Source organism: Malus domestica, chromosome 07 (genome assembly GCF_042453785.1).
Source record: "Malus domestica chromosome 07, GDT2T_hap1".
In the NCBI taxonomy this organism is placed as follows: Eukaryota; Viridiplantae; Streptophyta; class Magnoliopsida; order Rosales; family Rosaceae; genus Malus; species Malus domestica.
Genome location: NC_091667.1, coordinates 13,338,756 through 13,354,344, shown reverse-complemented (window position 1 = coordinate 13,354,344; position 15,589 = coordinate 13,338,756). Strand labels below are relative to the sequence as shown.

Sequence of the window (15,589 nt, the reverse complement as noted above, 5' to 3'; positions counted from 1 at the left end):
CCGGGCTTCTGCAATCTTGGGTTGTAGGCCTATTGCTAAGGCACTGGGCTTCTCCAGTCTTGGGCCTAGTGCATTGATAGGAATGGAGAAAGGAGGCACGGGTTAGGCCTTAGAGCAGTTCCACTGAACGTGGAATAGCCCAACATCCAGTCAAAAAACCAGGCTGGCACCTTGTCAATTCACTACAGCCCAGCAATTTACCTAGCACACAGCCCAAGCTGGTCTCTAGGCCAGCCCAAAATTGACTGACCAAGAAGCCGGGCTATTTGCCTGGCACATGCAGCTCACTCGCGAGTGGGCGCAAGGAAGGGACAAGGTGCAGGTCGTGGGGCTTGCTGTCAGCCCACTTGTGCTTCACCCAGAAGGAGGTGACGTGGCCCTCTCAATGCAGTTAGATTTTCAACGGTAAAAAAAAATTTAAATTTGACTTTTAAAATGGACCGTCTGATCACAGATCAACGGTCCACGTTTTTTCCACCAAAAATAAAAATAAAAATAATAAAAAAGCCCAACGGTCAAAATTATGACCGTTGGCCATGTGGCAGCGCCTTGGCTCTTGGATTTGAATATTTTTCAAATCAAACTATCTAGATTAATTAACTATATTAAAATTTATGAAAAATTATGAAAAAATACATAAAAATTATGAAAAAAATACAAATTTTTTTTTAAAAAGTTATTTTTTTTTTTTCTATAAATACCTAACCCTCATCTTCCACCTTACACCACATTTCAATATGTTCTACACTTTCTACCAAAGCTTTCATATGCTTTTTGTGTGAAAAAAAAATACAAAAAAGCTCATCCTTAATTTTTTTGTCCATAGAAACCATACATCCCTACATCCATCTTCATTGTTTTCAAATCTTGAGTTTTTTTTTTTTACAATGTCTTCTTCAAGGAGAGTGCATAAACAATTTGTGGAGCAACAGAAAAGATTGTTGGCACAACAAGAAGAATTGATCAATCTCGAGGATGGTGGAGGTGGAGATGGGGCTTTCGCAATAAAGGAGGACTCAGATGATGACCATAGAAGGCAGAGGGCTTCACATTCCCGCCGTGTCATGAAAGCTGTAGGTCAGATAGCCAAACCCAGACGTGCTGCAAACTTCGATGGAAAAAGGGAAAGACAAGGTAAATATCTCTTGGAAGATTATTCTATTCCTAACATCGTATTCCCTGATCATGTTTTTAGGCGTCGTTTTAGAATGCAACGAAGTTTGTTCAACAAAATCATGAGTGTTATTTGCAACCATGATCCATATTTTGTGCAAAAAAAAGGATGCTTTTCGTGTTATAGGTCTTCTTCTAGAGCAAAAAATTACGGCTGCCTTGCGAATGCTTGCATATGGTGCATCTGCAAATCAAGTGGATGAGATTGTGAGGATGGGAAAAACAACCGTTCTAGAGTCCCTGATACGGTTTTGCTCTGCAATTGAAGCCCTGTACACCAATGAGTACTTTTGGACACCCACACCAAGGGACATGCGAAGACTTCTGAGGAAGGGTGAGATGTGAAGCTTCCCTGGCATGATTGGAAGCATTGACTGCATGCATTGGACTTGGAAAAATTGTCCAAGTGCGTAGTAAAGAGCTTATGGTGACAGAAAATGGGGCAAACGTATCATTTTGGAAGCAGTGACTTCATTTGATACATAGATTTGGCATGCTTTTTTTGGTGTTCCAGGAGTTTAGAATGACCTAAATGTCCTTGCTCAATCTCCAGTGTTCGATGATCTGCTGCAAGGAAAATCACCGAGATACACATATTGGGTTAATGACACTAAATACAACGGACCATACTTCCTTGCAGACGACATTTACCCAAGGTGGTCTACGTTTGTCAAAACAGTGCCACATCCATAGACTGAAAAAGAAAAACACTTTGAAAAATGTCAAGAGGGGTGTAGAAAGGATGTGAAGCGTTGTTTTGGTATCCTGCAAGCTCGTTGGGTGATTGTCAGGTCTGCTGGTAGAATGCTTGATGTCGAGGCTCTTCGATCCATCAGTATGATTAAGATGCCGTCGATGAATATGAGTCGGATCCGATGAACAACTCAAAAACACGTATCTACTGTGCTCATGACCGGACCAAAGATCCAATGCAACACGAGCCGTTGGAACTGGATGGACGTTACAATGAATTGATCGTTCAGCGGTACACTGACGTGCAAGAGCTATACTGGCACGTAACCCTCCATAATGACTTGATTGAGCACCAGTGGGGATTGCAAGAAGGTGAAGATAATTAAAATAAGCTTGTGGTTGAAGAATAAGGTGTATTTGATGAGTTTATGTAATTTTATTTTAGTGTGTGTGTTTTTTTTTTAAGTTTATTTGATGAGTATGTAAATTTATTTTAGTGTGTTTTTTTTTAAGTTTATTTGAAATTTTATCCAAAATTCGTTAAAAATCTTATCCGAAAATAAAACTATTTTTTTATTTATTCTTTTAAAAAAATATAAAATATTTTAAATGGGCTGGGTGCTAGCGCATTTTGTAGGGGTAGAGATCGTTTGTGCCTTTACATTTTTTTAGGGATGGAGATGCTTTGGTATCTTACTGTTCACTGTGATATATTATTGTTCACTTGAGTGGATAAATACGCTGGGTGCTGGCACAAAGTCTTTAGGGGTGGAATTCCTCTTATGTCAAATAGGCTGGCATGCTGAGCTGCTACTTGGTGTATTGCCTCTTCAATTATTCTTATTTTCTTCAAGCAATCTTCTGAATATTTCACGATATTTTTGTATAGGAATTTTTCAAAATGTTTTTCTCCAAATGCAAGAGCGACGAGCATCCTCCATTTAAGTATTGTCAAGGTGGGTCTTCCAGCAAAGTAAAATACTTCATAGTTGCACAAGCCAAGATTGGTTCTGATCGCAAGTTTGACTCATAGACCTCTCGTTTGAAGTCTACAATTAACTTTTCATGTAACTCAACCCGAGTTAACACTCCAACTGGGAAAGTGCTCGCAAAGCTCTAGGGGCAAGGAGTTCCTACCTGAAACCCATTATGTGCAATTAAGTGATCCTTAATGGAGCCCTGACTTTCTAGATAAATTTTAATACAAGGCCAGTTGAAGAAGAAATCTAAGACGGTGAAGGTCATTGTGTCAGGTTGTCAGAGTTTTCTGCACAACAGTTCTTTACACAAAGACAACTGAAGTTGTATTCCCATCAAAACTACACAACTGCGGGAAAACAAAGATTTTGAAACCTTCCTTATTTTTTCAAATGACATCCCATATATGCCTAGAAAGCTAAAGAAGTAAAGCACAATATTATTATTTTTCCAGAATTTTATAGAAGGCAAATCAGCGTCAAATCTGGCACGCAAAGCACCTGAATAGCAAGATAGCCCAACCAGTACATCGCAACAGCACTGATCGATAGATTAAACTACACTTTCCCAAAAAGAATTGGATTTTGATCCATACACTATCGCAATGATACACATGCCAGCGTTCTGTAGAATTTTGAGGAACGGAATTCCGAGCTCCGTGCAAAACATGATCGCTGTTTTAGCACAGGCTGGAATTCTCTGTGAAATTCCTCCAGTTCTTCCTCTGAACTCATATTAAATGATGTACAACGTGCTGTAACTATCTACGAGTTCAGGATGCACATATTCATGATCAATTTAACAATTAACCTAGGGGTTCCAACTAATGCAAAACTGTTTGAATGAGCTAAAAATAAAGTCACTCACAAAGCACTGATTGACAACTCCACACTTGTCCTCCACTACTAGTTTGTAATGGAAAAAGCAGGGATCATACCATATAGAGTAAAAAGAAAAAATCGTGATTTTGGAACTCCCACACAACATGGCGGTTATGGACCCGAATTCTCAAGCATAAAAAAGTTCGAACGACATATTACTTCGATTTACTATGAAATTATTCGGAGTAAAGCAGATCAGGGTAAGTACGCCTTTGTAGTCTGGTCATGGACTAAACAATTCTGATCGCGATGAACTTAACAAATGGACCCATAGTGCCACCATCATTTGTTGGGCTCCAACAAATTCACTTGTTATAGACATGGAAACCCGATCCGATTGGGGATCAAAAAGTTTTCTATGCTCTTGGAGATTCTTACAATCTAGGAATTTGGCAAGTGCCATAAGTAATTTTAATATCAGGCCAACCCTACAAATGTCAAATGCTTCATAAAATGAAGGAGTGGGGAAATTAAGCTTAGACGACATGGAGCGTGAACCAACTCCGAAATGGAGTTAAAGGCAATTGACAAACTGCCTTAAAATATCAGTCCACTTTGCGAACTAAACAAGAATTCCTTAGATATGATTGACAGTGCGACTTATGTTGTTGGAAAAGCTACGGATGTTAGCTTTCCACACCACTTTACGAATTATAATTTCAGCCCTAACGAGGAAAATATCACCGTTTTACTACGGGCAACACAAGCAGTGATTTTCTGCGGGTTTGCACAATTCACCTTTTTCAAGTTCGAATTCCGATGAGGAAAACAACTTGAAGGCCCATCTATTGGGTCACCAACTTTGGTCCAAACCATTATAGCGCTCTGAGAGATAAGTAATTTTGATTATTTAATTGTATACATTATTAAATGCAAAATTTTACATTCTTCAAAGATTCTCAAACAAGATTGGGGCATGGAAACATAATGAGCCATGCGCATGAGCTACACTTTGACTTGAGCTGTATGTGGTTTAATATTTTAGTGGATAAGGTATTAGGTTTCCACTCATGCTTCCCTAGTTCGAAACTCCCTCTCCCTTAAATTGTTGTAGTAGTTTTGAACCCTCCCCCTCCCCTTATTAATAATATTTAAAAAAAATACACTTCGACTTGAGTTAGCCCTCACTAATCCAAGTCTATATCATCAATCAACCACAAGCAAGTCAGCTTGGTTAGAGAAGTAACATCCTATGCAATGACTCATCCACCTAGCATGGGCCGACATTGGAAACTGTTATATTGAGATCTTCTACAAACTCTTAACCGGATACAACTACTTAATGGGAAGTGTTTATTGCGTGTTTTAGGATTTGCATAGACCTCAATATTTATATTAGCTAAGAGACTAGGGTTTTGTCCATAAAGAAAGGCCTAATTCTGCTTTCTTAGCCTACGAGTTAGTTATCACAATTACTTGATTATTGAGAATTCAATCGTTCTTACTTGTTTTTAAGACACGAAAATTTAAGACTAATTAAGAGGAAAATCAAATCACAATCTATTAATCTCTATTATTTCATTCATATTACATTGTAGACCATTTAAAATTAATTTATATTGAAATAAATCTAACATTTTAAACCAAACTACCTCAAACAAAACATCTTGAATAATATCAGGCTTGGTACCTTAATCAGCGGAGGACATTACTGAAGTTTATGGCTTTTGTAGTAGTGGCCAATATGCCATCAAGAACTTTCAACATATAATTTGTGGTTGCTACCAAAATGTACATACATCATGTTTATGGAATTACGTTAGATTGAAGACTAGAAGTTTGGGAGAGAGTTCTTTTCAAAGGATGATAATGATGAATGTGAGGATGTTAGTGCAGTTGAAAACTTTGATGGGAAAAGGAGTGGAAAAGGATCAATCCGCATTGTTGACTTATTACTTCTTTTCTGAGACTTTTTGAGGTCATAAGCCGGCTAATTAAGGATGGTTTTGTTTGGTCCTATCTTCACTTCAAACTTGCACAACCCGCCATCACCACCACCACTACCACTTGGGTGTGAGAATATGAAGTGGCATTCGCACTCACTATCACAAAACCCTACTCTTTAGCCCTTGACCTTGTACTTTTTAATTTTTTTTTATCCTCTTCTCGTTTTCAATTTTTGAATGGAACATGAACCGACTCTATGGTCCTCTCAAATTATCAACTATAAAGGTCAACAAGCCAACCCAAGCTGTCCTGCCAATATTGCCATTATCCTGTGCAATGTAGCTAGTCATTAGGCAACCATAAAAAGAAGTAACAATATAAATATATAGTGAATATATGGGAGGTACAATGTGGAATTTCTTTTTTGAACCTTTTACCAAGGATGTTTTCAGTGAGCTTTTTCCTCTTGAATTCTTCAATTTATCTGAAATAGCAAAAGAATTAAACTCTATTGGAAGCACATAATTCAGTAAATTACTTAATGGCAAAAGAAAGAAGGGTAAGAAGGAAGACAAATAACTAAAGCAAAGGTGCGGTAGATTCTACGAACTTGCATAATATCTTCGGTTGTATTAGTTTTTACTCATGCAAGCACTTTTTCTTATTTCCATGTTCACAATATTACGTAGAAAAAAGTTGGGGCTGAATTCTTCAATGGGTTACTTACGATGAGTTCTTCAAAACCTTTTTGAGGCTGAATTCTTCAATGAATATGTATCTTTCTAAAATTAGGAAGTGAAGTAACATATATATATATATATATATATATATATATATATATTTTTTTTTTTTTTTTTTTTTAATTTAAACAACAATATCACTTCCATTCCAGTATTGTTATTATAGAAAAAGGTAGTATTGTGAATATATTGAAGAAGAAAAAATACGAAGCAAAAAACTACTAGAAACAACAAAACCCAATTACAAAAAATAAGGTAAAACTCATCCTAACAAAATCGAAAATTGGGGCAAAGAGAAAGATTATGATGATACACGGGAATAGCAAGAGAAGGACAAGAGTCACACTAACAAACCCCAGGATGGTCCACTCCAAAATTTACCAAACATTCAGCCACATGATTCTCTTTGCAAAAAATATGTGTAACTCTGCACATAGAAAAGAGCAACTCACACCAATTCAACCAACGAACACTCAAACGCTAGGGAACATAATTATGAGAAATTGAAATGAAAAGAACAGCCCAGGATGAGTAACACTCAATCTGGGAACGCCAACCCTTCTCCCAAGTTAAGTTTATTGCATGAATTATCATCATCATACTAAAGGGATGTTGGAGCAATATTAGAAAATATGAAAAATAACAATATAATTCAAATCATAATAATCATAAAGAAATTCACAAAATCAATTATATATCAAATTAATATAAACAACTAGAGAGAAAGTTAGAAAAACTGACAAACTTGGAGATTGAGACTTGCATAAATGCAATATCCTAAAGACAGAATTTCATCCCTACTCTTGTGCTTGTGGTTCGGTAGGCATCCGTCTCCCAGGATTCAACAATCTATAATCCGAAGTCAAAGAACTTCAATCTTCGGACTCTGGCGAACTTCATATATTTTGTACTCTCAAGACACGGCTCGGAGTTTGACTAAGACATTGGAAAAAACTTTTCTCTTCGATCCCTTAGATATGTGGGATGTTAGACTTTATATAGAACTCAAGCCACACCCTTTTGAAACATTGTGACCGTTGCCTAAAGTTCCAACGAACAGACGCAACTCATAAATTTGAATTCAATTATGACACATGACTTTTATCTTTCATTCAAATAAAAATTAAAAATTATAATATTAATTATAATATATAATTTCCAACAAGGGATAATTGATTAATACAGTATTGAATATCATCGTAGCATCTTCAATAAAAATGCAAAATTGAGATGTAAAAACTACATTGACATCTCATTTTACATGCTGATTTACTTTTTCCTCTTTAAATAGCAGAATCCACCTCCTAAATATGTAAAAAAAGTGGTAAATTCATATTTTTATTTACACTTACCGGTCAAGATGAGTATTTTATATCTTACCCATTGAAGTGCTTTCCAGCCAACAACAAAAATATAAAAGCTAATTCCAAAGAATCTTGCATCTCGTAGTGGAGATTTTCTCATTCCATGACTAATTCCTAAAGTGGTTTACAAAAAATTGATGCACCTATATGTTACCCTATCTCCCCCATCTTCGATGATCAATTATACTAGAAAATAAATGCGAAAATTAAATAGACATATTAAAATAGCAAGATCTGCTACTTAGTACTATAGTCTAAGGCTATTTTTCTTTATCTATGAGTAAGAGATTTTAGATTTGAATATCGTGGATAATAAGTTCAATACCAATTTATTTTCACACTACTACTTAGTGTATGTTGTATAAAAAAAATGTAGTGATCGAGTTTCTAAAGTTTCTTAGGGTTTAATTTTCAAAATAATTTGTCACGTATTATTATGATCTAGTTATATTTAGTTAAGCTTTATATCGTTGTATCAAAATCTTCAAAGTAATTTCGAATTGTATTATTCAAAGTTTAAAAATCAACCAAGACTCTTATATTTATTTTTGCACCTGTGTGATTGAAAACTTATGGATATTTGATAGACTTGAGAATTTTAAATAGATACGTTTCGTACTTTTTATGTTCAAATTGAGCTTTAGTTTTATTTATATTGTATTCTTTAAATACAATGATATACTTACTGTAGACATCGAAATTTCGGTAAATAAATGTTGACCGATAAATCAAAGTTTCAACGCTCATGTATTACATAAATTTTACACGTAGCGTGTGTCTAAACAAAAAATCAAAATAAGTTGGAAAAGTCATCAAACAGGACACGTGTCAACACCTGGCAGAAACGACTTATTTCATCTGGGATATTATATTCAAAATTAGGCCTTGGAAAATTCTATAAATACAAGCCCATTTCATTCATTTGGGGGAGGAATTCATATTACACCTTGAAGCTCTGAAGCTCTGAAACTCCGAAGCTCTCAAGCATCCAGGTTCCCGAAGAATCAAGAAAGCCTTCTTCGTTCTTCGTTCATCGTTCTTCCAAGATCAAGCCCCGACGGCCCTTGAAGAAAGTGTTCTTCGTTCATCGTTCTTCCAAGATCAAGCCCCAACGGCCCTTTGGATCAACAATCATCCACCAATTCAAGATCAAGCCCCGACGGCCCTTGAAGAAAGTGTTCCTCGTTCTTCGTTCATCGTTCTTCCAAGATCAAGCCCCCAACGGCCCCTTGGATCAACCATCTACCAATTCAAGATCAAGCCCCGACGGCCCTTGAAGAAAGCACCATCGTTCATCATCCGTTCATCCAAGATCAAGCCCCAACGGCCCTTTGGATCAACAACGTCGACAAATCCACACATCCAACCGTTCTTCAAGATCAAGCCCAAAAGCCCTTGAAGATCCGTTCATCACTGTTCTTCAAGATCAAGCCCAAAAGCCCTTGGAGATCCGTTCGTCACTGTTCTTCAAAGATCAAGCCCAAAAGCCCCTTTGAAGATCCGCTCAAATCCACCTTCAAAGATCAAGCCCACGGCCCCTTGAAGAAACTTCCAACAGTTCATCCAAGATCAAGCCTCGACGGCCCTTGGATCAAGGAAACATCCACAAATCAATACCTTACGGAGATCGAATCAGAGGATCAAAATAGAGAGAGATTGTAACCCAAAATCATCAAACACAAAATATTATTTTGTGCACGTTGTTCTTGTCTCTTTCGTTTCAGGATTTTTCCGTGTTCACACTTACATTAAGAATAAGGTGAATAAATTAGTATCGAACTTGTCGTTCATGGGATTTAAACCTAAAAACTCTCATTTATATTTAAAGAAGAATACCAGTAGGCTGTAGTACTCAAAGCCAGTTTGGAATTGTTGTAGTTTAAAAAAAAACAATCAACTGTAAAATGAAGCAGTTGAGCGTTTGTTGAACTGTATTTCTAAGAGTGATGTTGGTATGAAAGGTAAAAATGTTCAATAAACTTTAATGTAGAAGTGTTAAAGTGGTGGCGGTGGCGGCAACTGTAGTGGTGGTTGTAGTTGAATGGTTTAGAAGGATAACTAATGTTATTTTTTTTTATAACTAATAAGGATATTACAAAAATTAAAATTATTGATTAAGAGCTCAGCCACACTTTTCATGACTTTTTATGAAAGCATCTTAAAGATGTTGTCTAGGAGCATCACTTCTTAAGAAAGAAGTATATTTTATTTTTTTCGAACACTTTTTATTGTTTAACTTTAAAATGAAGCAGTTTTTTGTTAAAAAAATAAGCAACAACAAACTGGCACTGCAAAACTATGAAGAAGTATAGGCCAATAGATTTGCACCTATTAATTAGAAATAGTGGCAAAAATTGAGGATTTCCGCACCTAATTGTTAGGAGTGGCATATATTGGAATTGCATCTAAAAAGAGCGTTGTTATTTATAAATAGGGGCAAATAAGTAATTATATATGCCCCTAATAGTTTTGCTACCACGTAGGCAAGTCTGACGTGCAAACAATATTAAGTGCGGATGTTTAAAATATTAGGATGATTATTAAGGCCCCTACTTTATTATGTATATTTAATGACATTTATATTTGTTATTATTGCATTTTGGGAATTGTATTAATTGAAAACGATTTTAAATCTCCCATTAATTATTTGATTGTATTCTCACATTTTAAGGTCAAATATTTACGATTATTTTTATTTTCCACCACCAACCTAGACAAAAAAATAAATTGTTAACAGAAAAAATAATATTAAAATAATTCATACTTCAATTGATTATATACAAATAGTACAAGTATCATGACACACCCCGATCCTATCCGGTTGATTCATTATTTCACCTGTTATATTGATGCATCCTTATTTTGTTATTGATGCTTATACCGTGGCATACTTTCTGGTTTTTTATAAAGATTTGTGATTTGAGATATATGAAGATTTATATGCATATTATGTTATTTTCTGGGAAAGTATACAGGCTTTACAACGAGGGGTTAGCGTTTTGATAATGCGATGATTTTCGAAAAACTTTGTTTTGCGCCCCTCCAGGTTCAAGATAACAGAGCTTTGGTGGCCTTGAGGAATCCAACGGTGTTTTGACAGAATTCACAAAAGTAGGACTCACCCTCGGGTGTTACATCTTAGTAATTGTATTTTTAAAGCTTCTGAACTGTGTAAATGGTTACGTCACTCTCACGTGACGGCCAGCATGTCCTCCTTCGGGACGGGGTGTGTCATATCATGAAGAAGTTTAAACCATAGATCAAATGGTAGTCTAAAAAAAAAAAATTATGTCTGATCAATCTTCTGCATCCCAAAAACCAAAATGATGCAAAGTTAAAAGCATGTGTCATCCATGATTCATCCTGTAGATACACCACATAAGGTAAAAGCAAATTAGAGTAACACTATTTTTAGAAACATAAGAAACAAAACAATCAGATTATGTAGAACTCACATCCATGAAAAGAAAGGAACAAATTACGTAAAACAATCAAATTATGTACAAACCCTTCACAAAACATCGAGAAAACAAAACCTACAAAATACACAAAAAATCAAACCTAAACTACGCCAATCGGGGTTTATGATGTAATTCATCATTTTGATAACACTAATATTATACAAAAATAAAACGGAAAAAAAATGTATGAAGAACACACCTAACGAATTTCACTTCAATTTTTTCACACCCCATCATCAAATTTACCTGCAAAACAACAGTTTGACATAAAAAAAAAAACTTCAATCAAACTAAATAAAGCTAGTTTTTTTTCTCTACTACGAACCTTTTTAAATCTCTCTTTCGCTATCTCAGACTCATCAAAGGGAATATTGAAACGTAGAGAATTAAGAAAATTAGAGATGAAGAGAAAACAATATCAGATCTGGAAAAAAAATGTGAAGAAAAAGGATGAAAATATGAAGGAACAAGAAAAATGGAGATGAGAAGAAGAATAAGAAGAAACAAGAAAAATGGAGAGCTATGAATCAACAAAGACAATGGAGATGAGGAGAAGAATATGAAGGAACAAGAAAAATGGAGATTGTGGATGCAAATTTTTTCCTCCTTGATCTTGGACAAAATTGCACCTACAAAACAAATAACACCTTAGGTCAAGGCAAAGAGCCTCACACACCCATGATGAATGAGGGGGGGGTTTGGCCGAAGAACCTCTGATGCCAAAGTTAGAATTTTGAGGGAAAAGTGTTTGGAGAATTTTAGCAAGAGTGAAGACTTAGCTTTTTAGAGAAAATGAGGTAGAATATGTAAGGCATGGCCGGTCCCTTTGGGAGAGAAGGTGATCGGCCTCTTGTGTGTTTTTTGGGTGTAATTGGTAGTTTAATTGGCCATTAATAGATTAATTAGGTAATAAATCCATTAAGTAGCCAATTAACATAATTTAAAATGAATGTTTTGGGGGTTACCTTGTGGAGAAGATGGATGAAATAGGTTTTGAATAAATACCTATTTTAGGCACTTTTCACTTGATTGTGGGATGTTTGTCCACTGCTCGCACGTAGGAATTCCGGTGTTCCTCAAGGGTAACTTTGTCCTTTTTGCCCAAAAATCCACGTGTCACCTCTTGATTATTTTTTGGCTCCACAAATGCCCCCACACATGTTGGGCTGCTCGCAAAAAAGGGTAATAGGTGTAGAGATTTTCTTGCTTTAGGAAACTTTGGATTGTTTCCTATTTTGATGTTGATTCCCTCTTCAATAGGAAATTAAATCCTTCTAGGAAAGAGAAATAAATTTCTCTCAAAGCCTATTTAAGTCCACCTTAAGTGGATTATTAAATCAACTTTGGAGAACGATTTATTCTACCCTACAAGAGAGAGATAGCTTAGATGATATTTGTTCCCCCTCCTCTAGCAATCTTCTACATCTTGCCCATGCAAAGGATCGTCTTTTGTTGCTTGCTTCGTCTTCTTGTTGCTTGCTTCACCTTCTTGTTGCTTCTTGCTAAGAAATTTGTTTTCTTGTCTTCATAATTTTTTTGGGAATCTTGGGGCTTGAAATTGGCTCGACGGGGGTCGAGGAAGTGTGAAAAAATGGCTTGGGAAGCCACGACAAGGTAGTGCCGTGTGTGGCTTAATCTAATTTGGGCACTGGGGCGCTGGTGCGAGGGAGGATAGGCCAGGCCGTGGGGCCTGGCAAGTTTGATGGGCTCCTGCGGCTTGGGCCTTTGTTATAGTTGTTGTTGTTGTTTTTTTGTTTTTTTGTTTTTTTTTTAAACAACCCTCTAACGACTCCTTCTTGTGTCTTTGTAGAATTTTTTTTTTCAAGATTGTCCTCCTCAAGTCATAAGAACGATGATGGTGTACCGCCGTTGTATCGTCAAGGCGGATCTTTGAGCAAGGTTGGCTAATTCAAGGTTGCTCACTTCAAGATTAGCTCCGATGACTTGTTCATAGATTTCCTCAAGGCATATTGGCATGCAATTCCATCGGGATTGCGTGTGAAGCGTGTTAAAGATGGTAGCAGCCGTGAGCTATGTGATAGGGCTTGGAGAGTCATCAAGTTCCACCCCTACTATTTTGTGTTGGGGTATACTTTTCTTATGTCGCGCTTCTTCCAAGAAGTGCTCTGCTCCATGAGATGTGCCCCCACCTAATGTTCTCCGAACGTGGTCCGTATAATGGTTGGATTCCACAATCTAAGCCAATTCTTTGACTTAGATCTAACCATCAACGAATTTTGGTACTTCTTTGACATAGGTCACATTAATGGAGTTGGGCAGCTGCTATCTCGCCATAGGCTTTTTGATCGAGCAAGGGAGATCATGATTGGGCCAAGACGACTTTGGAGATAAGTGTAGAATGCGAGTATAATTCTTCCTCCAAGCTGCATGTACCAACAGTCTTCATATTTGGTAAGTTGGCTGCTTAATCTTCTCGACTGCTTTGTTTTAGTGTTAAGCTGCTCTTCAATTTTCTGATTGTCTTCCGCTGCTTTTGTAGATTCGGAATTCGACTCTACTCCTAAGACTTCTCCAGACATGAAGAAAGTGCATGTTGCCCTAGGTATCCCCTCTAAGTATCGTGAATGGCGTTGGTTGCTTAGTCTTCTTAGTAGGGAAAAAGGTGGGATGCCCCCAATAGAGGAGATAAAACGAATCACGTTTGAGGTGTTGGCTTATCCTATCACTGTGGTGGAGCCTGCTACAAATGAAGGTGGGAAAAAAAGACCTTCCTCGCCTACCCAAAAGACGCCTGTTGAGAAAAAACTGAAGATTTCTTTCGCTGCTTGTGAGGGTTCACCAACTGCTCCCAAGCTTGTGATTAACTTGACTTCATCCAAGGGCGAGAAAGATGAGGTTGCTAGATCTATGCCGGTGGCGCCTGCCATTCCGAAGTCTGCTAGCTCAATTGTTGAAAGGATTACCCAACGTAGAAGTTCATCTGTGTCTTCGATGTCGAAGTTTGTGCCAAAGCATTCGTCTAGGGCTAAGTATGGTTCACCTTTGGAAAGGCCTGCTACCATAAAGATTAATAAGGTGCCCATGCCTGCTAAAGTGGCGCCAAAATATGTTCCTTCTGCTGCTGAGGTCGATTCGTTTGCTAAGAAGAAAGATACTGCTTGTGCAGGCAGTCGTGAAAAATCCACCAAGTATGTTTTTAGGGAAGCAACTAAGATTTGTTCGCTCTTGAAGCTAGACCTGCTTGAGGACATGGATGTATTTACCAAGTTTGTTGATAGTGTCAAAGGAGTCGTTGGCCCAAATTCTTTTGTGAAGCATATGACCTAGTATAGAAGGATTGCTATGCTCACCATGATGCAGAAAACGATAATTATGGTAGCCGATTCTATGCTTCTTAATCAAGAGGATATCAAGGCTACTAAGAAGGTGGCAAGAACTATGGCAGTCGAAGTTTACTCTTCGACCGAGAAAATCAAGAAATTGAAATCTGAACTTGCTGCTTTGAAGGGGTCTAATATCTCTGCCCCCACTTCTCTGTAGCTTGAGACCACTCGCCAAAAGATACTAGATTTAAAGACTAGGCTTAACGCGATCTAAGTAAAGTAAGAAAATGCATAGAAGAACCGATCTTGAGCGTGCCATCTCTGAATTTCGTTTCACTGCTTATGTAAAGGATGAAGAACCGATCGCTGCTTACAACCAAGTGATCCACTTCAAGAAGGTTGTTGATAGGCTTGAGCCTCAAGTGTTAGAACTCCAAGGTGCTTTGAAAATCAACGACAATTTGAAGAAGGAAATGGAAAAGCTGCAGCGGGTTCTTGCCTACCTGCTTGAGGAGAATGAGCAGTTGAAGGGTGACAAAGCTGGGTTTGAGGCTTCGCTTACTCAAAGTCAAGCCGATTTCTACAAGCTGGGTTATGTAGATCATCTCTTTAGGCGACCGTCTGACTTTGAGTTTTCTGATAAAGACTTCGAAACCTTCTCTATTTCTTCGGAAGACTTGCTCGCCTTTACTTTTGAGTTTTTTATTGGTGAAGTAGTTGGAGAGGTTGGTGCCCAGGATGGGGCAGTTGAGGGTGAGTGCCAGATGGTGCCATTGCTGAAGGCATCACAACTGCTGAAGGTGTGGCAACCAAGTAGTTGTGGGATGTCCAAGTTGCTTAAGAGTAGTCTTCTAGGTAGCCTTTAGGATTTTCTTAGCTTTTCCTTGAACTCCTTCGGTCTTTGCTAGTTGCTTATCAACATTGCTAGAAAATTTAATAAAATTGGTTCCTTCCTTTTTTTCCATCTTCACTTCTTTCTTTCATGCCCTAACCTTTAGACTTTATAGACTAGTGGCAGGCATGCTGCTTTTCTATAAGCAAACAGGCCTGAGTAGCCTACGTAGTCGTAGGTGTTGGTGTAGAACTTTTGCAAAGTTGTTAGCCATAAGGTTGGCTGCCAGATGTCTT

At 37.3% G+C, this 15,589-nt stretch overlaps 1 protein-coding gene across 1 annotated transcript; it reads left to right on the top strand.

The window, feature by feature from the left end:
* Positions 1-277: 277 nt before the first annotated feature.
* Positions 278-1,518, top strand: LOC139197717 (uncharacterized). The gene is made up of 3 exons (XM_070825668.1): positions 278-405; positions 902-1,134; positions 1,301-1,518. Exons 1-3 carry the CDS (start codon positions 278-280, stop codon positions 1,516-1,518), a joined length of 579 nt encoding a protein of 192 aa, XP_070681769.1.
* The last annotated feature ends 14,071 nt before the right edge of the window (positions 1,519-15,589 follow it).

Bases quoted from the DNA above. Each gene is read 5' to 3' on its own strand.
- LOC139197717 (XM_070825668.1), top strand. From the start codon at position 278: ATGCAGCTCACTCGCGAGTGGGCGCAAGGAAGGGACAAGGTGCAGGTC. The intron at 406-901 runs GTAAAAAAAAAT...GTCTTCTTCAAG, and splicing joins ATGCAGTTAGATTTTCAACG to GAGAGTGCATAAACAATTTG. The intron at 1,135-1,300 runs GTAAATATCTCT...TTCGTGTTATAG, and splicing joins TGGAAAAAGGGAAAGACAAG to GTCTTCTTCTAGAGCAAAAA.